Here is a 24,760-nt window from a genome sequence, read left to right as displayed (position 1 = left end):
CTTCATGGGGGGAGAGGGGGTTAAGAAATGCCGAGTGGCCTAAGGTGCAGGCTCTGTGGACTGCAGCTCACCTGGATCACCACTCGGGGTGACTGTGAGAAGTACCACAGTGGGACCCCAAACAGGCTCAGCAGCGCCGTCTTGGTCTCATAGGTCTCCGAGCACCGAGTGCTTAGGATGCTGCCACCTGGAACACAGGGACACTTTATCACACCTGACTGCAACATGCTAGGATGTGAGACCTGGAGGCTAACAATGGGGGTTTTTGTTTTTGTTTTTGTTGTTTTTTAATTATGTGTATGGAGTGTTTTGCTTTCATGAATGTCTGTGCTCCACATACATGCCTGATGTCCACAGAGGCAAGAATAGGATCCTCTGGAACTAGGCTTACAGATGTTGTAAGCTACATATGGATGCTGGGAATCAAACCCAGGTCCTCTGGAAGAACAGCCAATGTTCTTCTTACCCAGTGAGCCATCTCTCCAGGCCCCCGAACCCATTCCCTCTACCCACACTGCTCTACTTGTAAAAGGAACCTTGATCAACCTTATTTTCTTGCTTTTGTTACAAAGTGGGCTTTTTTCCCATCTGTGTGAGCACAGGGATGGTTAGAGTTAAAGGCCTAAAGTTGACAATAGCAGTCTTCTTCGATTGCCCACCATCTTATTCTTTGAGGCAGAATGTTTCAACTGAGTTCACAGATTCTGGCCAGACTCACTTGCTCTGGGGATTCTGTCTCTGCCAGTCAACCAACGGAACTATAGGGCTGCTATGCTTCCCCAGAACTTACGCGGGTTTCAGATCCAAACTGGTCCTCACTTCCCCACTGAGCCATGTTCCCAGCCTGCATTCATTTTTTTAACTGATATATTAAAACACAAGAGTTAGTAAATGGCTCTGTGGTTAGGGGCACTTAGCTGCTTTTCCAGAGGACTTGGGTACAGTCCCCAGCACCCGCCTGATGGCTCACAGCCATCTGTAACTCCAGTTCCAAGGCTTCCAACTGCTCTCTTCTAAACCCCAAGGGCACCAGGCACACATTGAAGACATACACACAGAGAAAACTACTCATGCCCATAAAATAAATTCTAAGAAATAAGATGCCTGCGACCAAAAGAGAGAAAAAAAAAAACAAAGAAAAAAACAAAAAAAAAAAGATGCCTGCGACCCACACACATACACACTGCATCCCTCTGTCTCTCTGGGGCTGGCACATGGTAAGAACTCAGCCCAGCCTCACACAGCCTCACTGTGTAAATATAAATACCCAGCTCCATTTTCCTCTGCTATTAGCTCAACAGCCCCCAGGAACCACCGGAGCCACTCACTGCATAGAGCACTCAGCAACTCAGTGCGTTGTCTTCATCTTACTCCTTCACAACAGTGTCTATGTGTGTGTGACTATGAGGGACAGTGGCTATAAAAGCTTTGTTCATGGTTTCCTAAATAAGGGTCAAGCACTGGTGTAAGGGGACAAGTAACTTTCAGAGGCTACCTCGTCGACATAGGCAATTTTGTCACAAATGTCCACTAGCCAAAACACCCTGGGAAAAGGAACAGCTAGTAAGGGGACAGACATTCTGCCCCGTTAGGGGAGCAGGCAGCCCGGACATTATCGAATAAGAACTGAGAGGTCAGGGCTGGAGAGATGGCTCAGTAGTTAAAGAGTACTTGTGGTGCCTGTCAAAGACATGGGTTCTGTTCCTAGCATCCACTGGGTGGCTCATAATCATCCATAATTCTAGTTTCAAGGGATCTCTTGCTATTTTCTCATTTTATATTTACCAGGCATGCATGTGGTACACACATACATATAGGCAGGCAAAATATTCATAACATGAAATACATATAAAACATAAAAAGAAGGTGTGGGGGGGATCTGAGAAGTCTTACAGAGACACAGCAGGTCCCAGTCCTAGAGCACATGGGCTCAGTCTACCTCAGTCCAGGTTCAGTGCTGTCTCTGACACGCAGAGGAGGGGCAGTGGGTAATAAAACAGGCAGACAACACGGCTCTGATACTGCATATGAGACCTGAGCTCCTGGACACTGGCCAGACTTCTTAAACACCTTCTCCCTAGTCTAAGACCAGCTCTTGGGGCAACCTCTTGGGGCCTCAGGGGATTTAAGCTGGTGACATAAGTCTACAAGCTCCAACATGGCCCCAGAATAGTGACAGCTGCCAACCCAAGCAGCCATTCAGTACCTCTGATCTAAATATAATTTCTGGTATCAGTTCATTTTACAGTATATAATTAAAATCATCTAAAAATAGAAGTCATTTAGACCAGGAGGCTCTTTGGGAAGAGTAAGCAACCGGCTAACCCCACCCAGCCCTAAGAAACTGGCTATTCCCACACTAATAGTAGGCTCAGACCACGCTGAAATGGCCCACCAGTGATGGTAGCCAGGCTCATGACCATGTATACTATAGGCTGCTTAAGTTAGGGAAACAATGCCTCCACCCAACTGGGCACCCCACACCTTCCCTGGTTGGGCCATCTCAGCGTGGTCTGAGCCTACTATTAGTGTGGGAATAGCCAGTTTCTTAGGGCTGGGTGGGGTTAGCCGGTTGCTTACTCTTCTCAAAGAGCCTCCTGGTCTAAATGACTTTTAAAAACTGCTCATTAAGAGATGGTATCAGTCAGGCAGTAGTGGCGCATGCCTTTAATCCCAGCATTTGGGAGGCAGAAGTAGGCAGATTTCTGAGTTCGAGGCCAGCCTGGTCTACAGAGTGAGTTCCAGGATGGCCAGGGCCATACAGAGAAACCCTGTCTTAAAAAACCAAACCAAAACAAACCAAAACAAAAAAAAACAAAAACCAAAAAGATTTGTATCAGAGGGCTGGAGAGATGGCTCAGCAGTTGAGAATAGTGACTGTTCTTCTAGAGGTCCTGAGTTCAATTCCCAGCAACCACATGATGGCTCATGACCATTTGTAATGGAATCTGATGCCCTCTTCTGGTGTGTCTGAAGACAGTGACAGTGTACTCATGTACATAAAATAAATATATAAATCTTTAAAAGAAGGGGGAGGGAGAGCATATTGGTATCAGTCTGCATCTCACCTGCAAGTCCTAACTTCTAGAAGTTCCATTTCTGCATGGCATGTGTAGCAGAACCTCCTAAGATGCGGGTGTCTGCATTCTATTTTCAGAAAGGGCTTAGAGGCCTCACCCAGGTGTGCAATCCCAAATGCACAGCACATGGGAGGTCCTGCAGTTGTGACTTCCCTACAATGATAAACCACACTTTGTGGAAGCAAGGCAGCCAGCCCTCAGTTATAACACTTGGGGCTAGGCCTGGGTGAATGTGCAGCCCAGCTTACACACCCCAGTGGGCAACTTCTTCCTAGGAAGAATAAACTCTTGGATCTCATCCAGAATAATACTCTACTGTCATATTGAAAGTGTGGCTGTGGTCAGGCAGTGGTAGCACACACCTTCTATCCCAGACTTGGGAGGCAGAGGCAGAAGGATATCTGAGTTTGAGGATAGCCTGGTCTACAGATTCAGTTCCAGGCCAGCCAGAACTACACAAGAAAACCCTGAGGGTAGTGGGAAGGGGCGGCAGTGTCTGTAGGCCTGCCCAGATTCCTGTCCTGGTCTCACATGCTCCTGCTCACCTCTTCTATTGGTTACTCACCTCCAGACTCCAGAGCAAAGTCCACCATCCCCGTCTTGTCTTGGGAGTATAGCTTCAGAGCATTGTTCACAATGATATGTGCTTGCTGGTGGCCCAGAAGGAAAAATGAGTGTTAATGGTACAAACAAGTGCTCAGGACCTTATATGCCTATGCTTGGGGGACAAACGTGCTACATTTCATCCAGTAAATGAGCAGGGTAGGACCAGACCCTTACTTATCACTAGGGCATGTGAGTTCACAGCGGGTGTAAGAGCCAGGGTGTCCTGAGCACTGTCACCATCACTGGGGAAGGGTGAATTGGACATAAGGGCTAGGATGTGACAACTACAGGAAACTGCACACAGCTGCAAGTTTATAAGCACTCAGGCATATGGGAAGCCCTGGAACAAAAGGCTTCACTGAGTGCAAAGCCAAGGAATGCTTCGAGGTGATGGCAGCAGTCGTGCCTCATCTGGGGCAAGGCTAAACTCCATTATGTTCTCAGAACACTGGCACACATTCCGTGTCTGTGGTGGAGGCTGAACCGGTCTGTTTACTTACCGCTTCTGTGATTCCTGAAACCCCTGCCTGATTCACGGCAGACATAATAGCCTCGGATGTCGGGGCCTGGCCTGTCACGGTGATGTAGTGTGTGATATTCTGCAGCAGTTTCAGCTCAAGGTCATGTAAAAGCACCTGCAGCTCATCTTTGCTCACGAACCGAGAGGAAAGCTTCTCTAATAGCCACTCAAGGGAGCCGCCCTGCTGATCCTCAGAGAACATGAGCTGCACAGTCTCCTGGATGCGGGCCCCAGCCTGGTGAGGTGGAGGGAAGAATACACAAGTGTGCAGGTGGCACTGCAGGAGCCAACTGTTCAACTCAGCTCCAGAAGGAACTGCAAGACACGGGGTACAAAGAGGTACAACTGCCTCCTTCATAGTCACCTTAAGATTCTTCCCAAACCTCTGGGACCTTCTAAGCAGACCAGGAATGAACTAGAGTGCTGCGTGAACTGGAGGCTGTTTGCACAGAGACCTACAGAAAGGAGATGTGTGCTCTGCGACCCCCCACTGAGTATACTCAGCCTCACAGTGAGATTTAGCCTGTTAGGAGGCTGAGTCCCTATGTACCACATACAAAATTCTTTTGCCTCCAATCAGAATCACAGGGCAAAGCCCAGGAAATGCATCTACCTGCCACAAAGCTGGCAGGGCTCCATACCTTCAACCCTGTTCTCTGTCCCCTCAAACAGCCCCATTAAGCACTCTTCCCCCCTTAGTCTCCAGGGACCACCTGATCCCTGCTCATCTCTATTCATTTCAAAAGACAATACCCAAGAGTGCATCTGTAACTGGACACTAGCCTGCCAGCACCCAGGGAGGGTAGTGCACACAGGAGACAGATTCCTGTCCACACACCTTGTTATCCCCACCAAGCTCACCTACCTGGTCTCTGAGCTCATTATCCAGACATGTTAATCTATGGTCTGAACATGGCTTATGAGAATTCTGCCAATAAAGTGACTCTTTACATTCTCAATAGACCTAGGATAATGGACCTTGCAACATCTGTGACATGTGACATGGATGGGCAAGTGGCAAAGCATTCTGGGGGCCTACTGTGGACGGACAGACAGGAACATGGAGACACACACACACACACTCTCATAATCCCTAACATGTGTCAGTTGTACTGTGTGATCAGGCAGAGTGAGCTCAGGTTTGAGTGTGCTACGCTGCTGGGTTTGGGACAGTCAGGAGTCATCAATGTGTGACCTGAGAATTTCTACATCATTCCAGTATAAATGGAGCACAGATTGGTCACAGAGCATTCACCTGGCCTCTTTAGACTCCAGGTTCATCTCCAGCATCACAAAAATAAACACTTTTTTTGAGGGGTGGAGAATGAGGGCAGGTTCTAGACAGGGTTTCTATGTGTGTAGCCCTGGCTATCCTGTCCTAGAATTCACTCTGTAGACCAGGCTGGCCTGGAATTCACAGAACTTTGCCTACCTCTGCCTTTGCAGTGCTGGGATTAAAGGTGTGTGCCACTCCATTCCCATCCCCCCTTGTCACAGTCACAAACTTAAAATAAAAAAAGAGAAAAACTCAGGAGGTAAAGGTGCCTGACATTAGACCAGACCACCTGAGTTTGATTCTCAGGATCAACCTGATGGAAGGAGAATCAACTCCTCCAAATTATCCTCTGACCCCCACTTTCTTATCTATCCCCACACCCCCTCCCCAAGACAGGGTTTCTCTATAGCCCTGGCTGCCCTGGAACTCAACTCTGTAGACCAGGCTGGCCTCCAACTCAAAGATCCACCTGCCTNTGCCTCCCAAGTGCTGGGATCAAAGGCGTGCACCTGGCACATTCTTACATTCTTGTGACATACGTGTGCTTGCACAGTCACACACAATAAATAAAATATTTAAAATATAACTAAAAAAAAGGTAGGGCTGGAGAGATGACTTGATGAAGAGCTCTTCACTAAGGACTGGAACACAGAGCCATCACCACATGGCAACTGCCTATAACCCCAGCTCTGAGGGAACAGAAATAAGACTGACTGCCAGGGACTGCTGGTTTCCACCCAGGACCCTGCCCTCAAGAACAGACCCTGCCTCCAAGGAAATGGGCTCTAAAAGATGGGAATTGACCCCTGATGGCTTCTTCTGATTTCTGTTCATATCCCTCTATCTGTCTGCCCATGCAGACGCACACATTAAAAAAGTTTTGAAGGCAGCCACAATGAATCGCTTTCAAACAGCCAGGTGAGCTTTTCTTTTCAAGGCAGCAGTCTCCTAACACCAGCGCTTACCTGCTCACAGCTGGTCCTCAGATGCTGCCAGTCTGACAGCTGTGACTTCAGCAGGTTCAGTTCCAGTTCTAGGTGCTGCACACGGTCAAGAAGGGGCTGCTCTTCATCCCTGCTGGAAGTCATCAACCGGGGAGGGAGACAGGGGTCAGGGCCCAGCTGCACTCAGAGAAAGCCTCACCCCTAAACAAAGTAACATGCCTATGTCCTCAAAATTACCAACAGAGCAGAAACAAGCTGATGTCTACCCATGGCCTTGAGGCTGGATCTGCAGCTCTATGCTCTATGTCTATGGGGTAGACAGTGGAATGGAAGGTGATGTCAGGGTTAAGATTCCTGACTGACTTTGGGGAGGGGCTGTGAGAAACCCATGAACACTGTTTTGCAAGAGATGCTAACACGCCCAGCAGAAACAGTTCTCTCCAGATAAATGTTCTGCATCTACACATTCACATACTAAGTCAGTGTTCATTGAAACCAGGTCTGGGAAGAACAAAGTGTACCATACTCTCTCCTGTCCCACACCACATGCAAGAGCCCATTAGCCAGCAAAAGTTGCTACCCCGTCACATCCCCCTCAGCAGCTACAAAAGCACACACAATCCCAACTACACGCAATCCCAGAGTGTGCACAGAAGATACAATGCTGGGCACAAGGACCACCAGCATTGGGTATAGAAAGTGTGGTATAGAAAGATGCATGGCTGCTGGGCACCAAGGCTGGCACATCTGTTCAGACACCAATGGAGCCAATGAAGTCAGGGACAGAGAGTGGCTCCTGGCAGAAGGAATCCCCCAAGGATACAGGTGGCTCCTCATGGCCAAGAAGGGACCTAGCTATGTACTGAGGCCCTGAGAGGATTCCCAGAAAGATACCCCAAAGCTGGTAACTTCAGGTGGCAAGTGATGATTTGAACCTTAATACGCAGTAAATAGTTAACACCCTCCAAATGAGCAGAGTACCATGGGAGACAAATCAGAGCTCCTTGAGGTCACCTACCTGCCTGCTTTCAGCTTGGTTTCTTCCAGCTCCTTCTGGATAGCCTGGGAAGTGGAGGATACTTTGTAACCAGTTATGCATTGAGTTCATAAATCATGCCCACCTAACTTAATACTTCACATAATAAATGATGAGTCTCAGGCTTCTGAATGCTTGGGCAAAGGCATCAAGTATGGCTGGGCCTCCGACTAACTCAGAGTGTTCAGGTCAAGTGTGTTTTGGGTCCCCTCTCTTCTTGCTCAGCCCAACTTCCCTGACATCAACAATCAGGAAGTAGAAGCTGGTCCCCAAGAGACCATGGGCTAATCTGCTTACTATGACTCAGTAACTCATGCTTTAGTTTAGTTCAGTGAGCACACAAGCATCTGCCATGCCTAGCTAGGTCCTGTGCCCTAAGGGTACTAAGATCTACCAAGGGTCACATGGTTGGCACTGCAGACATACAGCAATACCTAGTTTACCAGACAGAATAGCTAGACTCTCCCACTTACGCTGATTTGATATAAGCCATGTTCTAAGCTTTTTGGTGGAGGCTGAATGATATCAAGGGTTCATAGGGATTCTTGAGCAGGAGGTGACTGGATTTCAAAGCCAGCACAGCCACTTATGTTTGGTCAGGCTTGCAGTTAAGCTACAGAGTTGAAGTGCCCAGAAAACAAAAACACAAGAGATCTCTTCTAGTTGTGCAGATCAACAGCAAGACCCTCTGGTTACAGGCTTTTAAGAGTACTGGCTTCCAGTTGATCTTTATTTTAAAAACCGCTTTGAGCTGGTAAAAGGGGTCAGTGGGTGAAGGTACTTGTGCCAAGTTTGATGGTCTGAGTTCAGTGTTTTCTTGAAGGGCAGGTACAAATACTTCAGGGCTGAGGAGAGGGTTGGGTGGGTCAGAGCATTTGCTGTGCAAGCATAAGGATCTAAGTTCAAAACCCCAGCATTCACATAAAAAGCTGAGTGTGGCTGTACACATGCCAGTAACCCAATGCTCCAAGGAGTGGAGAAAGAAGGCACAGTAAGAGACCTTGTCTCAAAGAAAAAAAAAGGCAGAGTAACAGGGCAGGATCCCCTCCTTGTTTGTCTCCATGTGTGCACTCCCATGCATGTGTACCCACCAAGTAAACACACACACACACACACACACACACACACACACACACAAAATACCTCAGATTTTTCTGTCAGTTTTCTAAGAACATCTTCCAAGTTGGAGAGACGCACTTCATGGTCGCGGTGGAAAGTTATGAAGTCAGTCTGAGAATGAATACAGAACGAGCGGCTGAGAGTTCAGCATTGCATACATGCCATTAGGGTGGGCCAGTAATTCTTACTGCAGTCACAGGGTGGTGTAGCATCTTGAGGGCCTAGCCACGCCCCTGTCTCTAGCTGAAGGTCTCAAACCTGAGCAGCTTCCTCTATATAGGAAGTGGGCTTCCTGATCTTCAGAGTTCTAAAATAAAACCCCTATAAGATAAAGACCCAGGGCACACTCATTTCCCTGTCATCTCTTACCCATAGGAGATACATGGTATGTTCACACTCACTAGCAACATCCAAAAGTACCAGTCACAGTAAGGGTCCATCGTGTGACTAGCACCTCTAGCACCACAGGAAAAACAAAGATTTGTGTTATACCGTGAATGAGAAATGTAACCTCAAAAGGCTTGTGTTGGGGGCTGGTGAGATGGCTCAGCGGTTAAGAGCACTGGCTGCTCTTCTGAAGGTTCTGAGTTCAAATCCCAGCAACCACATGGTGGCTCACAACCATCCATAACGAGATCTGATGCCCTCTTCTGGTGTGTCTGAAGACAACTACAGTGCACTTACATATAATAAATAAATAAATAAATAAATAAATAAATAAATAAATAAATCTTTATTTTTTNAAAAAAAAAAAAAAGGCTTGTGTTGAAGGCTTGGTCCTCAGTCTGGTGGACCCAGTCACTAAGGCGACTAGGGGGCTCCACCCTACCCAGAGATCAGGCCACAGATGAATTTGTTACCCACTGGGTGCTGACACCACTGGGCAGTGGTAGCAATGCTTAAAGGACTTTGATGGCAGTAGTCAGGTACCAGGGATTTGCCCAAAATGCAGATCTTGTCTTGGTCCGTTCCTCCCTTTCTGCTTCCTTGTGCCAGGAGGTGTTTGCACTGGAGAGGCACCACATGGGCTGGGAGCAATGTGTGCAACAGGTCCAAAGGAGTTTCTGGGCCTTACCTTAGCATCAGGTGATTCTATGGTGCCCATCTCCTGCAGGTGCTGTCCAACCATATTCTTGACCCACAGCGACAGCCCTTCCCTGCCGTCATCCACTTGGTCTACCCGTATTTGGAGTTTCTGAAGCAGGACTGTCAGCTCTGCAAGTCTCTCATCATGGTTGTGGCACTGCGCACTCAAAGAAGCTACCTTCTGCCCCATGTCACTCTCCTGAGGCCACTGGGAAGCCTTGTGATCAACCTGAGATGGAACCAGGAAGCTGAAGTCACAACCAGAGGGACACTCTAGCACATAAGGGGCTGTGGTTCGTTCTTTCTACTCTCGTGTTGTGTTCACACTCATAATCAAGTGGATTATATAAACGAATGGAACATATAATTCTGCATCTGAAAAGCTATAAAACTTGTGATGTGTTAATCCCAGCACTCGGGAGGCAGAGGCAGGTAGATTTCTGAGTTCAAGGCCAGCCTGGTCTACAGGACAGCCAGGGCTAAACAGAGAAACCCTGTCTCGAAAAACCAAAAAAAAAACCAAAAAACAAAAAAACCAAACTTGTGGTGTGTATACATACATACATAACATACACACATATTTGCTTATTTTTATATGTGATGTATATATGTAAACATATTTATTTGTTTATTATTTTACATTTTTAGGGCTATGCATGGTGTACGCCTTTAATCCAACACTTATGAGTCAGAGACAGGTATATAGATCTCTGTGAGTTCTAGTCCAGCCTACGAAGTTAAAGTCTGCTAAAAAAAGACCTTTCCCCTAAGGCAGGATCTAAGACTGGCTGTCCACAGTGGCATGGAAAGCTTTAAAGAACACATGCTCATGGTATCACCAAGAGCTCTCTTCCTGGTTACCTTTGGAGGTGGGCTCGGGGGAAGAGGGCCAGGTCTATGCATGCCCTTGGAATCGTCCACCCTCTGTGTTGGCTGCATGGCCGTCCAGTTCAGCACTGGTAGGAGTGAGAAGAAGTTTCCCTGGCCCCACAGGGAGACACCAGCACCTGGGGGGGGGAGACAGCTGTATGCAAATGTACACATGCCCCAAGGAATTCAGATTTTTTGTTTCCACTGTGGGCATGTGCTGGTCTCGGAAGGTCACCATGCCATGTCTTACCTAGTAAAAGTAGGAGTGGGAGGAGCAAGACAAAAACCTTGCAAATATTTCGAAGGCACCTAAGAACAGAGAGGAAACCATTAACTTTGGAAAGACAGAGGTGGTGTGCCATTCTGCGCACCTGTGCATACACTAACTCCCTGCTTGGCCACCTGAGAAGTACTATCTTGTACCACAAGAAAAGCACAGAGGGCCTGAGGCCCTGCCCTAAGACTAGCACCCACCTTGGTGAGCTGGTGGCCAGAGAACTGCTCTAGACTAGGGTATGACCATAGGATTTGACTGGGCCCTCCATCTGTGTGCTTTTACATTTATCCAGTGTACTTAACGATGGTAGCTGCCTTTTCTACCTCCGTTAATTTGAAAAACCAAAATAGGAAGGTTTGTTGTAAAACATGTATCAATATATTGATGCAGACCCTGCAAATGTAAACGAAGCTGTTATAGAGCGACCTACAACTGATACACAAGACCTGCTTACCACCCCATGCAAGCATAGGCTCCAATGCTGACATGGCCCCCACCTTGACACAGGAGCCCCCAACATTGACTAAGACCTTCACCCTCAGTTTCTTACCTGGTAAGAAGAAACACATTCAGCCAAGAAATCAAAGTAACAAATTGGTACCAGCCACTCCCTAGCCACCAGAAGGTTCCAGAGGCTGCCTTCCCTACAAGAGAAGAGAGCAAGTGTTCTGATGAGACATGCTTTAGAAGCTGCTCGGAGCTGGATGTCTCTGGGAAGCCACAGGCAGGAGAATGAACGCCACCAGTTACACACAGGACGAACTGAGGGAAGCACCACTGCCATGCATCATGCAGCCTGAGGTCCACACACCCCACACAAGATGCCCCCGAAGCAGACAGCAAGCACGTCACAGTGAGGACCTAGCAGAAAGCTCCAGCCTGGTCCTGTACATTGTTTATCACTGCCCCAAACTTTGTGAGAGCACTAACACAGAAGCCACATAACCACCTGGAGCAGTGACAGTCAGCCAGAGCACCGACCACACGGCCTCGGCCACAGACCACCCAGCAGCTCTAGTCCTGCGAAGTGCTCGAACCAAGAGGTCACCTGTGGCAGAGAAGACATGGCAGAGGGCACTGTGAGACAGATTGTAGGGGTCAGCACATCCTGACAGTAGAGTGAGCAAGGCTGCCAGTATACTCTGCTCAAACTCCCTCTTGTACTAAGCCAGAAGGACACTCACATCTTTTTGAGAAAACCTTGCTGTCCTCACTTAGACACAGACAGTCTCCCAAGTGCACGAGCCATCATACTTGACTCACCATGGTTTTGGGTTGGTTTTTTTTTTGTGTGTGTGTGTGGGGGGGGAGGGGGCTGTTGAGATTGGGACCCACTATGTAGCCTGGCTGTTCTGGAACACACTATATAGACCAGGATAGTCAAGAATTCACAAGAGATCCACTTGCCTCTACTTCTCAAGTTCCCAAGTACTGGGATTAAAGGCATGTGCCACCAGGCCGAGTTCACCGTCAATTGCTTAACAGAGAGGCAGGCAGGTACCTCTTCACTACATACTATCAGGGGGTCTAGAAGGTGTTCATGACCTTCTAGATGAGTGGTGCTTCAAGTGTTCACAGTGGGAAGGTAGTAAGATACTGAAGTTGTTGGAGCAGTGGTGGTACACACCTTTAATCCTAGCACTTGGGAGGCAGAGGCAGGCCGACCTCTGAGGAGACCAACCTTATCTACAGAGTGAGTTCCTGGATAGCCAGGGCTACACAGAGAACTGCCTCAAAAAAACAAAACTTAAATCCACCTCTACCATACCCCAGTAGACTAAAGTTTTAGAGCATCACTGGATAAGTATTGAAATGAATGGGCATTCAACACAGCAGAAAACCTACCACTTCCTAACGCTGGCCCCATTTAAGACAGTCTCTTTACATTGCCAGGTTGGCCTCTGACTGTCCGCTACGTCAGCCACCTAAGTAACTGTATGTATATGCTACCAGCCACATGGTTTTTTAAGTCAACTTTTCTCCATTTTCTCGAGTGATTGCTGGCAGACAGGGTTTTTCTATGTAGCCCTGGCTGTCCTGGAACTTACTCTGTAGACCATGCTGGCCTTACACTTAGAACTATCCACCTGCCTCTGCCTCCCAAGTGTTGGTATTAAATGTGTGTGGCTACCATAGCTGGCTGCTGGCTGTCACTTAATATCTACATTTTAACCCCCATAACCGTTAAACTATTTCAACACAACAGATAATAAGGGGTGTGGTTTTAAAATGATTAAAAATGTTTTAAATTGTCTGGACAGAGGGCTTAGCGGTTAAGAGCACTGACTGCTCTTCCTGAGTTCAAGTCCTAGCAACCACACGATGGTTCACAACCATCTGTAATGGGATCTGATGCTCTCTTCTGGTGTCTGAAGACAGCAACAGTGTGCTCACATACATAAAATAAATAACTAAAAAAAAAAAAAAATCTTTACAAAACCAAAACCAAAACCAAACCAAACCAAACCAAAAAATGTTGACTTAGAGTTGTTCCCAAGTAGCATCTGTTATAGTTATGGGCAGGGCTGGAAAACACACTCTATGGGTATTTCCTAGGGCTGGGAAGTCACTATAAGAGCACTTGCCAGAGCTGGCGAGATGGTTCAGCGGTTAAGAGCACTGACTGCTCTTCCAGAGGTCCTGAGTTCAATTCCCAGCAACCACGTGGTGGCTCACACCCATCTCTAATGGAATCTGATGCCTTCTTCTGATGTGTCTGAAGACAGCTACATTGTACTTAAATATATTAATTAATTTTCTTTTAAAAGAGCATTTGCCAATATAAGTATCAGTGAACCCATACTAAATAAATTCACAAAGTGCTCCAAAGGGATTCTGTATATTTTTTCTACTACTGCTGTTGAGATAGGGTCTCACTGCATAGCCTATGCTGGCCTTGAGTGCATAAAGTCCTTGGCCCCTAGAGTGCTGGAATCCAGGCTTATGCCAACATGACCAGCTGGTTCTCTGTATTCTAAACCACAGCTGTTGGGTTTTGGTTTTGCTTTAAATTTATTTTATGTACATGACTATACTCACTGCCTTAAGACACACCAGAAGAGGACACCAGATCCCATTGCAGATGGTTGTGAGCCACCACGTGGTGCTGGGAATTGAACTCAGAACCTCTGGAAGAACAGTCAGTGCTCTTCACTGCTGAGCCATCTCTCCAGCCCCGCAGCTGTTCTTTTACTGTCACCTTCTATAGTGCTTTCTGACACTGGCAGTGTAAATAAACCAAACACAGCAGCGCTTTCAACAAGAACAACTAGAACAAGGTACAAGATATGACCTGTATAGACGCAGAGGCGCCCCGCGGCCCCGGCCACCCTGTGTGGCTCGGCCAGTTGAGAGTGGGTGGCTGTGTGTATCTCAAGGTGCTTCTTCCCCTTACAGTCATCACCTGTGGTGTGGTGACAAGGAGTGGAGTGACAGGTTAATATGCAAACCTCAATCAGAATACTGCACAGAATGTTCGAAAACCTAGGAAACGATCCCCCTAAATCACAGCAGACAGTCTGGGGATGACTCACTTCCAGTACTGAGAGCTGGTGGCAGCCAGACCAGCCATGCCAGTGAAGCCATCAGCTAGGGTGGGCTGTTCATTCTGCATGGCTGGAGGCCCACTATTACAATGGGACTGGAGTCCTCCAAGACCAACACCATCTTGGAAGAGGAAGCTGTACTCACACAGGGACTCCCCATCCACTCTGGAAAGTTCTCCGGCAGTCATCCTCCCACAGTGACCGAGATGGGCTGCAACACATGCAAAAGGGGCTTTTAGGAAGCTCACAGTCAGCTTGAGGGCCAGATGCCCTATAAAGCCAGTGTGACCAGAGACCATGCCTCAGGAGTGTCAGAGATGCTAATGGCTCTCACCACCAGTGAGCACAGGCACCAGGAAAACCAGAAAGCTGCAAGCTGTTAATACGTATTAGTAATCACAGGGGAAGACAGGCCTACCTAAAAGTTTTCTCAAGTGGGATTCTAAATGGCATGCAAATGAACTGGTTTTGCTTAACATTAATAAGCAAAAGTCAAAGTTGAGTTCATTAACTTTCTTCATTTTTAACTATGTTTTTAATTATGTGTACATTCATGCAGATACACCCAAAGGCCAGAAGAGGGTCTCAGATCCTGATACTGGAATTACAGGTGGGTATACACCTCCAATGTGGGTGTGGGACCCAAACTCAGGTTCTCCACAGGAGCAACAAGTGTTCTTAACTGCTGAGCCAGCCCTCTAGCTCCGATCCCTACTTTTTTAAAAACTTAAAGCCATTAGAATCTGAAGGAGAGAAACAACTTCACAGAGTTGTCTTCTGATCTCCATGAGTACTTATGCATACAATAAAAAAATTCTAAAGCCTAAATCATGACCCATTTTCAGGAAGCTGAACTGTACACAGGCCACATCAACACTTGGCAAGCTCCTATAAGAAGAAGAGCCACAGAAAACAGCTGAGAGAGCAGCATGGAGCCCACAGAAGATGCAGAAGAGCCTCAGAAGAAGCAGGGCTTTCTCCACCTTGAAAGAAGGGAGAAAAAAATATTTAAATACCTTCTGACTCATGGCTCTTTGTCTCATAGCTCTGTGATTCATAAGCTCTGGATTCATAGCCTTTCAATTTGTACGTTTCAGATTCAAAATTGAGCTTCATTAAAACCACTTGAAAAAGTTGAACCATAAATGATGCAAAGGATGAGGAGGTGTACTTGGCCAGCCACAGAGTCCTATCCAGGTAAAAGGACACACCGCCTAGTGGGAAACCAGGAACACGCGTCATTTCTTCCCATAGACTTGTTTACCCAACGAACCAGATGGCCAAACTTTTAAGAAAAGCCAAGTTGCAAAGCATTTTAAAACTGGACACTTGGGGAAGAGACCGCCTGAGAACATCCAGCAGTGAGCCAGCTGGAGACGAAGAGGAAGCGCTGTGGTGGCCTCTCTATAACTGAGGTCTCAGGCACAGCAGCTGAGCACTTCCAGTCCCACCCAGTGATGACGCTGAGCCCCGGAGGCACACACTGACGGCTCCCTGGTTCCTGTCGTCACTCTGTAGACCACGCTGGCCTCCAGAAGGCTTTCTGTGAACCTAGCATGTGGAGGGAAATGCTGTAAACCATGTCTGCAAAACTGATCTCGGTTGATGGGCAGTGGTGGTGCACGCCTTTAATCCCAGCACTCGGGAGGCAGAGGCAGGTGAATTTCTGAGTTTGAGGCCAGCCCGGTCTACAGAGTGAGTTCCAGGACAGCCAGGATTATACAGAAAGCCTGTCTCAAAATAAAAAAAACAAAAACAAAAACAAAACAAAAAACAAAACAAAACAAAACCCCTGTTCTTGGAAAATGGCTTCTTCCCAGAGTATGGAGCACATTGGGAACAGTGGTTGCTGTCCATCCCTTTGGCATCTGAAGGGCTTCGGAGACCCATGGACCATGAAGTACTTCTTCCACTTTCTCCCAAGGCCAGATATGCTCAGTATGTTCAAAACTTGAGTAGAAGGCCATCATGAGTCACTGAGTCTGAGTGGTGTGATTTGAAAGAAAATACTACAACTATAAAATTTCAAAGAGTGCTGGAGAAACAGCTCAGCAGGAAGGAGCCCTTCCAGAGGACCCAGATCAGCTCATGGCTACCCATAATTCCAGTCCCAGGAGATTCAACCTTTTTTGACCTCTGCAGGGCACTGCACACACATGGTGCACAAACACATATGCAGGCAAAACACCTATACATGTAAAGTAATAATAAATATAATTATGATTAATCTTTGTTCCCCCTCCACCCCAAAAGAATAGTGAAAGAGCTATTTTCCAGTCTGAATGCTGTACTGCAAAATCACAAAGCCAGGCAGTTAGCCCAAGGTCAAGAGGATCCCACGTCCACCTGTGCACATGCCCTCCCAGGCTGGAGGGATGCTGGAGACATGCTTGGTGGTCTCCTAGATAATCAGACACTCACCACATTGCCAAGATGTGAGCAAGAAAAAAATGTTGAGTTGGCAAGGACAGGAGGGTGCCAAGGCTGGAACCATGTGGCAGAGCATGTGTTTGGCATGTACAAGGCCTTGGGCTCAATCCCCAGGACCAAAAAGTAAAAGAAGGGAAGGAACCCTTATCTGCTGCAGGGAGAGCAAGGCAGGCCAGCCTTTATCAAAGGCAGCTAGAAGAATATATTATTTTAAAGATTTATTTATTATTATATCCAAGCACACTGTAGCTGTCTTCAGACACACCAGAAGAGGGCGTCAGGCCTTGTTACGGGTGGTTGTGAGCCACCATGTGGTTGTTGGGATTTGATCTCAGGACCTACAGAAGAGCAGTCAGTGCTCTTACCCGCTCTCCAGCCCGAGAAGGAGAGTATCCTGAAACAGCACACACAGCACAGGCACCAAAATCATCCCCATTAGCATGCAAACTCTTAAAGCTGCACAGCTCAGTGTACAGGCTGCACTGTGGGCCGCACAGTGGTCTTTCTGTTACGAAACGTCTTGCTAAGTAGAAGCAGAAGCTGCTGGAGGGCTGAACTAAGAAGCATACACCAGCACTGCCTGCCACTGACTGGGACAGCACAGCACAACTCCAGGGCAGTGTGGTGATGGGGATACCTGTTTGGCCTGACCCCTGCCTTGTCAGCTGTGTTCAGCTGTGCAAAGGAAGCTGTTGGGACCATCTGAGATGAGCCCTGACTCAGTGAGAGCTCAGTGATGCAAGGTCAGAGGGAGGCACCAAGTTCATGGTGGCTCTCACACTCACATATATAAGGAGGAAAAGCAGTGTCACTCGGTCCAGTCACCTGTCTCTTCCCTTTCTATGATTCTCCTTTGTGACATTAATGTTAAAGTGCTGACAAAGCCTTGAACACAAGAACAGGCCTGTAGTAACAGAAGAAACTAGACATGAGCAATAAGGACTAAATTCTCAGTGCTGCTCCTGGTCTTCCTGTGACACTCATGGGTGGGGAAGGCCCAGCAACACGCCTGGAACACAGAAAGGTCTATCAATGTTTAGGAGAAAGTTCAGGCAGTACAAATCAATCTGCCTGCTCAGCCACTTTGTGATAACCTCTGTACCAGGTAGAAAAGTCAAGACGCTGGCACCCACCTCTCATGTCCAATGGTCTGATGCCACCACCCAGATGCCAGGCTCCAAGTTGCCCTCCCAGAGCACCTGTCTCATAGCATCACACCAGAGCTCTCACTCTCAGCAGCATCGACTTCTGGTGCTATAGCTACTTGAGTATCTGGGCTGTACTGGGTGACACAGAGAAGCACCCGAGTAAGAAGCCACAGAAGTAGGAACTTTCTTTTGTTCATGTCAAGTCCAAATGTACCAAATCTGAACTACTTCAGGGCACAAAAACCTAACCACAGTACCACAAACTGGGAAGCGACAAGTAGGACAGAGTTAATGTGAGCCTGTTTAATGCTATGAGAATACCGAGTTCAACTCTGTAAGACAAACAGTTCAAGACACCAAGGCTTGTGCTGAGGATGGAATGCAGAGCTTGGCACGTGCTAGGCAGACACTATACTGTGAGCCACATCCTTGGCCCATAGTCAGATTTACAAGAAAAGAATGAGCTGGGCTGACCCTTTTACTAACTACAGAAGCAGAAGACTTACGTGGTTTGAGAGTCCTATCTCTGGAGTAAACCCTGGAGGTGGCCCCGTGGATGGCAGAGTGGGCTGTGAGTGCGTCAGTGCGTGCTGAGAGCATCCTACAGTCACGGCAGGTGTATCCATTGCTGCTCGCCACCTCTGCTGCCAGTTCACCATTTCCCTGAGTGGCAGCTTTATTTCCACCTGAGGTTTTCAAAAGGGTAATGAAAGCTGTTGATCACTATCTACAGATTACGTAGCAATGGCTTCTAGTTTAAAAAGTGTACAAAATACCAAAGTAATTACCTTTAAGGTCACCATCATCATCGAGACCTGAAACATACACACCCACACATTACACTGTGAAATACAACCAACCCCACCACAACTGTACCCGGTGATAGGCCAGTGCTATGTTGTGGCACTGTTGCGGTCTATTTCCAAGATGCTCTGTACTCCTGTCACCCAAAGGCAGTGGCATGGAGAGCCGTGCACTCCAGTGCATTCTGGCCCACAAGGACAGACAAGGGGAAAGATCTAGCTAGCTTTATGGAAACTCTAGGTTTTTTTTTTTTTTTTTCCTTAGTTTTCTGAGACAGGGTTTCTCTGTGTAGCCCTAGCTGTCCTGGAACTCACTCTGTAGACCAGATGGCTTTGAACTCAAAGAGCAATTCCTGTCTCTGCCTCCTGAGAGCTGGGATTATAGGTGTGCACCACTGTCCAATGCTTCTGGGCTTTTGGCTTACAGCATGTATTGCCCTGGGCCCAACACAGGCTCCCTGATTGAGCAAAGCAGAAGCACCCCGAAGTGAAGCGCTCAGGACTTGTAGAACTAAGCTGGCTCTTCCAAATCCCCCAGTAGAGCAACGAGAGCATAAGCTGGACTTAGCAGGCAGTTCTGTAGCTCAGCGGAGGAGCTGTGTCTGTGTGCACATGTGTTTGGTAACATGGCACAGGTCACCTTGAGGGTTCAGATGGCTCTTTATCTGAGCTTGGGCATAGCCTCTTGCCTTCCAACATTGATCGCTTTACAGCAAGTCCTTTGTTTTTTGAGAAAGGGTTTTCTGGGGCTCAGGCTGGCCTTGAACTCACTATGTAGCTTAGGACTGGCTTGAACTTCTGATTCTCCTGTCTCCATATCGGGGGTGTTTGGATTATAGAAATACACAGCCATGACCAACTTATACTAAGTATTTCCTAATGACTCAAACGTATCTTCACTGTCTAGCTGCCTAGTGTTTTCTAGAACATACCAGGATTTTATAACAAATTTAAGTGTGCCATATTAAGAATGGCTGTAAGACTGCTGTCTGCTTACTTAATCAGCCACGCTTCAGAGAGCAGTACTACCAACTCACCTAAGCCACTGAGGCAGCAGATGAAGGCAGAATCCACATCCCCCTGGAGACCCTGACCTCACTGGGCTCCCTCCCAGAACAAGTGCAGACACAGCCACACTGGGGATGAGGATGTCTGTGTCTCTAGTGACTAACCCCAGAAGTGGTCCACTTTGGTCTGCTCACGAATCAGGGACTCATCTAGCACAGGGTGCCGCAGCACCGTGGCACTCCGCAGGCTGCAAGAGCTGTCATGGCTTGTGCTTGAGGACAAGCCCTTCCCTGACAGGTGGTTGATACTAAAAGCTGGCTTGCTTGCACTTCTTCTCTGTTTGACTGTCCTACAAAGAAGAAACACATTTTTAGACTTTGCTTAGAAAATACAGAATCATTAGATTTTTACTAACATAAAATTTGTGCCAGGAAACATACACAACTTTTTAGAATGAGTCATTTTCTTATGCTGTGTCTGGTACAATCTAAACATTCATTAATCTAAAAAATGAATTTTTTAAAGCTAGAGTCATTCTACAAAACGACTAAGAACTTGTTCTTAAACTATAAACACAAAATAATTTCAGACTATTCTGGGCCTGACAACCCCACATTGGCTCAAATTTGAAATAACCTGAAAATAAAAAATGACTTAGGAGTTAAACAAATGCTGGAGCTCATACATTAAGCCCACCACCTCCTTTTCTGATCAAGTAACAGCAAACACACCAACAGCCCTACCACTCTCTGCATCAGCAGGCACAGCAAAGGCGAAGGCTACTCTCATCACACAACAGAGCAGCCCAGAAGCAAATGATAGCTACATGTGGTGGCACTTGTCTTTAATCCCAGCCATCAGGAGACAGAGGTAACCAGATCTCTGTGAGTTCTGGCCAGCCCTGGTTATGGAAAGACTCTGCCTCAAACAAACAAACTACAAACAAAATCCAAATGTCCTCTAAGTATCTTGCATCAAGTGACTTGAGTAGGTACACACAGGACAAAGGCACCCAAGCCACCTCCTCCAGGAAACTGGTGTGATGAAGGCAGTACTAATATATACCAGTCACTGCCCTGGTCTCTTGTCTGAGGGACTGTAGCTCGGGACACCTCCACACCTCTGGGTGGCCTGACAGCAAGCTGTGCTTGGGAGTCAGCTACTACAACTCCACAGCCTGACATTTTACCTTACAGCCTGCAGGTCTCAGGCTGGGGCAGACTACCCACAGGGCCCCAGGTAGTGTGAACAAAGTGCCAGCAATCTCCAAGGTAATGAAATTTTCACATGAGCAAAATAAACTAAGGAGTGCCACTTCTATTCAGTCTCAAAAAGGTACAGATGGTGAGAACTTTTGCCATCAGCTACAGTGAAAACAAGGCATGAAAGGAAGAGAGACAAAATGTACTGGGCATCCAACTGTACTTGCATAGGTACCCAGCTTCCACATGTCACAGACAGGCTTGAGTTGGCTATGACAGATGAGCAGCACAGGCCCAGCAAGGCTCCACTCCTCTCCATTTGGTAGGCCACTGAAGCTCAGCTCATGCCAGGATGACTATGAGCATGAGAAGTGCATCTATATTGCCATCTCACACACATCACCACTATGCAGGTAGACAGCAAATACTTGGAGCACTCCAGAACAAATTCAGTCAGTTCATAGGGCAGATCTGCACATGTGTGCACAAACAATTCCAGGGGAGGAGCTTGACTTGACAATCTGAAAAGCCAGGGGGGATGACAGCTGTGAAGACAAGCCACATAATGCTCACCTGGTTTCTCTCCCCTTGGCGGGTGTGGCCCTGCTGGTGCTGATGTGCGAGTCAATAGCCTGGCTGTCCCCACTGCTGTATGAAGCTGTTGTGACCAGGCGCAAGCTGCGGCGGGACATCCTTGGAGAGTCAAATACGGGTTCCAACCTGTGCTCAGTTTCAAAATCCAGAGCATCCGAAGAATAACTAGAACTGGAAGAAGACATGGCTAGAGGAAGCACTGGTGGCCAGGCAAGGAGTCACAACAGTCCTTAGTTATAGCATCACTGCACTGCAAGGTCAGGTATCAGTCAGGTAAGCAGCTGTGCAGGAGCCTTTGCCAACCGCCTTCACCTGCAGACCCAGACTGGCAGGCCTGGAACTTTAGCTGAGAACAGTTTTTTGAGGCGGGCCAAGACTGTTAGAATGGGAATGGTGTCGGTGTAGCATGATAAAATCAGAGCACCCTTATAAGCAGACACCAGGCCCAGTGGAGCAACTAACAAGAGTGACACTCCAGAGACTAAAAGTGAATTCAGTAGTATGTTCTTGAGGAGAAAATGGAAAGCCCTAGAGCCCACATTTCATAAACTGAAGCTAGATTAAGATAAAACTCCTCTGAGCCATGGAAAATCCCATTACTTCCAATGCCTCCCTCGAAGCTGTCAGCTTAGTGCAGTGGATAGAATGCATCTTCACTCTGAGTGGTACCCAGTTTGTTTAGGCCTGAAGCCAGCTGGCTGCCCACATAGGTACCCTTGGGTTAAGACTATGCTACCCCCATCAGCAGCACCCATCTTCATCAAGACACAAGGAACCTAGTACTGCTGGAGAAGAAGCTGCAGTGATGAGGGTGACGACCGATAAGCATGAGGCAGCTAGGGAGAAGAGGGGAAGAGGCAGAGTGCTGTCGGTTGGACACCCCATGAGAACAAAGTAGGCGAGGGGACAGCAGACACCTTGGGGAACTCTCCTTTATGGGCAACTCTAGCAGCCATGAGGTTAGTGGCTTTCCAGCCTCATATCCTGCTAACACAAGGGCCCTGTAGCCTCAAGGGTCTGGGTGATGTAAGAGCTTACAGATGGAATACCAAGCCAGCCTGGTAAGTAAGCACCACTAGTCAGTGGCTTCAACAGGCATGGACTTTAGGACACTCTGGTACACCAGCTTAAAGGCCAAGTCAGGATGAGATAGGAGTTGACAGCATGTGTCCAATGAGAACACTAGCTAGCTAGTTTCAGTGAACCCTGAAATCAGACAACTTCCTTCTAGCAAAGTACTGTATACAATTATGGCTTTAGTTTACAAAGATTATATTTTATATCAGAATTAATCTTGCAGATACAGACCAGAACTGTGATAGTTTGAATAAGAATGGCTTGCATAGACTCATATACAATGCTTAGTCACCACGGAGTAGAACTATTTGAGAAGGATTAGGAGGAATGGCTTTGCTGATGGAAGAATCCCCTGAAACTGTCAACAAGTCTCTGATTACGTTTTGTTTTTAAGAGTTGCTCTGGGGCTGGTGAGATGGCTCAGCGGGTAAGAGCACCCGACTGCTCTTCTGAAGGTCCTGAGTTCAAATCCCAGCAACCACATGGTGGCTCACAACCATCCGTAACAAGATCTGACTCCCTCTTCTGGAGTGTCTGAGGACAGCTGCAGTGTACTTACATATAATAAATAAATAAATCTTTAAAAAAAAAAAAAAAAAAGAGTTGCTCTGGTCACGGTGTCTCTTCACAGCAACAGAACAGTGACTGAGGCTCCCGTTCCTCAACACACATTCACCCTCAGATTCTAGCTGCTGGCTCAGAGATCCTCACAGCTCAGGGAGTGTTTAATCCTGTGGTATGGTAGGAAGAGCACAGACTGCTGCTATTCTGTATGCAAAGGACCAGAAGAGAAGTCCAGTAAGAGGAGAGAGAGAGAGGCCTTCCACACGGAAGGCTAAGAGAAAACAGAAACTGTTCCACTGCTTACTACAGGCTGGCTATGACATGACGCCACAGGGCATGTGGGTAAATGCTTCCTCTATAGCTGCAGGAACCGATTGGAAGCATTCTGGAAACAATAGGTAGGGCCTGACTGGAAGAAGTAGTCACTGAGACTGTGCCTTGCAAAGTTATGCTTGGTCTCCAGTTATTTCCATGTTCTCTGTCCTGGTTCATCAATGAGGTAAGCAACTCAGCTCCATCACACATCCCATGGTCCAGAATCAACAGCCAAGGACCACAGCCTGAGACCCGCAAAACTGTGAGTCCAATTACACCTTCCTCAAAGGCTTCTGTCCCGTACTTCTCCACTGATGAGAAGGTTGACACACTGTGCTACAAAGAAACTCACATAAGTCTCTACATAACACATAAGCTCAGAAAATATCTAGAAGGTTCTCACACTTTCTCTGGGTGCTAGGCAATGAACAATTTGAAATCTTGATAGCGTGGCAGTGTCTGGGACAGAGATACAAAAGGAAAGGGAAGAAAGAGGGGACCAGCTACCCTACTGACCTGCCAAGGAAGAACTGGCCTTGGCAGCTCCCAGGTCTCTGCTGTGTATCTGCCGTAGCCCAGGTCTGTAGGGACTGTAGTTTAGTGTGTCACCAGCTACCCAGGTTGTCCAGGTTATAACCTATCACCCCTAAGCATGGTTTCCATAGACAAGGACACCCAGAGCCAGATGCAGGAGGGACCCTGCACCCCACTCAAGGCAGCATAAACCCTTAAGTCCTGAAGCATTTTTAGTAGCTGTGTTTACGGGTTCCATGCAGGACGAGGAGAACAAAGTGGCAGATGAAGATACAGACCCCAGTTATAAATCTCAAAGACTATCCTGAGAAAAGTAACAGCTCTTATAGACCCACTCTCCAAGAACTTAGTTTTTAGAAAAAAATTAAATTTTACATTGAGCGGGGGGGGAGGGGGGGGAGCTGGCATGATTTGTATGTGCAGGTCAGAGGACAGCTTTTGAGCAACAATTCTTTCTTCCTGTCATTTGTTTCCCAGGGATAGGAGTCAGTTCATTGGACTTGGTGGTAATATGTGATTTAACCCATTAAGCCTGTGGAGTCCATTGGTAGCCCAGGCGAGTCTCCAACCTACTGTCTCTGCTCTATTGAGTGGCAGCTGCAGTCACAGACACACACACACATACGCAGACAGAGTTCTTCAAAGAGGGAAGCTGATACACACCCTCCCTCCCTTCCTTCCTTCCTTCCTTCCTTCCTTCCTTCCTTCCTTCCTTCCTTCCTTCCT

General features: G+C 47.4%; 1 protein-coding gene across 11 annotated transcripts in view; it reads right to left on the bottom strand.

Annotated features, from left to right (window-relative positions):
• Nucleotides 1–24,760, bottom strand: part of Sun1 (Sad1 and UNC84 domain containing 1) — a 48,966-nt gene that overhangs the window by 4,013 nt on the left and 20,193 nt on the right. For 2 of the 11 annotated variants that reach the window (XM_021222589.1, XM_029533476.1), the window contains exons 3-20: nucleotides 21,524–21,715; nucleotides 19,913–20,097; nucleotides 18,726–18,752; nucleotides 18,444–18,623; nucleotides 15,376–15,573; nucleotides 14,505–14,570; nucleotides 14,107–14,217; nucleotides 11,764–11,862; nucleotides 11,365–11,458; nucleotides 10,788–10,846; nucleotides 10,529–10,674; nucleotides 9,657–9,896; nucleotides 8,606–8,692; nucleotides 7,445–7,488; nucleotides 6,448–6,559; nucleotides 4,187–4,441; nucleotides 3,646–3,730; nucleotides 72–187 (exon numbers count right to left, since the gene is read on the bottom strand). In XM_021222589.1, coding sequence (XP_021078248.1) covers nucleotides 72–187; nucleotides 3,646–3,730; nucleotides 4,187–4,441; nucleotides 6,448–6,559; nucleotides 7,445–7,488; nucleotides 8,606–8,692; nucleotides 9,657–9,896; nucleotides 10,529–10,674; nucleotides 10,788–10,846; nucleotides 11,365–11,458; nucleotides 11,764–11,862; nucleotides 14,107–14,217; nucleotides 14,505–14,570; nucleotides 15,376–15,573; nucleotides 18,444–18,623; nucleotides 18,726–18,752; nucleotides 19,913–20,097; nucleotides 21,524–21,715 — 2,296 coding nt within the window. The remainder of the gene's footprint in view (nucleotides 1–71; nucleotides 188–3,645; nucleotides 3,731–4,186; nucleotides 4,442–6,447; nucleotides 6,560–7,444; nucleotides 7,489–8,605; nucleotides 8,693–9,656; nucleotides 9,897–10,528; nucleotides 10,675–10,787; nucleotides 10,847–11,364; nucleotides 11,459–11,763; nucleotides 11,863–14,106; nucleotides 14,218–14,504; nucleotides 14,571–15,375; nucleotides 15,574–18,443; nucleotides 18,624–18,725; nucleotides 18,753–19,912; nucleotides 20,098–21,523; nucleotides 21,716–24,760) is intronic. The other 9 variants (XM_021222590.2, XM_029533478.1, XM_029533482.1 and 6 more) reach the window with 5 other exon arrangements.

Source organism: Mus pahari, chromosome 23, assembly GCF_900095145.1.
Source record: "Mus pahari chromosome 23, PAHARI_EIJ_v1.1, whole genome shotgun sequence".
Classification (NCBI taxonomy): domain Eukaryota; kingdom Metazoa; phylum Chordata; class Mammalia; order Rodentia; family Muridae; genus Mus; species Mus pahari.
The sequence above is the reverse complement of the archived record's forward strand: the minus strand, read 5'-3'. Positions and strand labels throughout refer to the sequence as shown.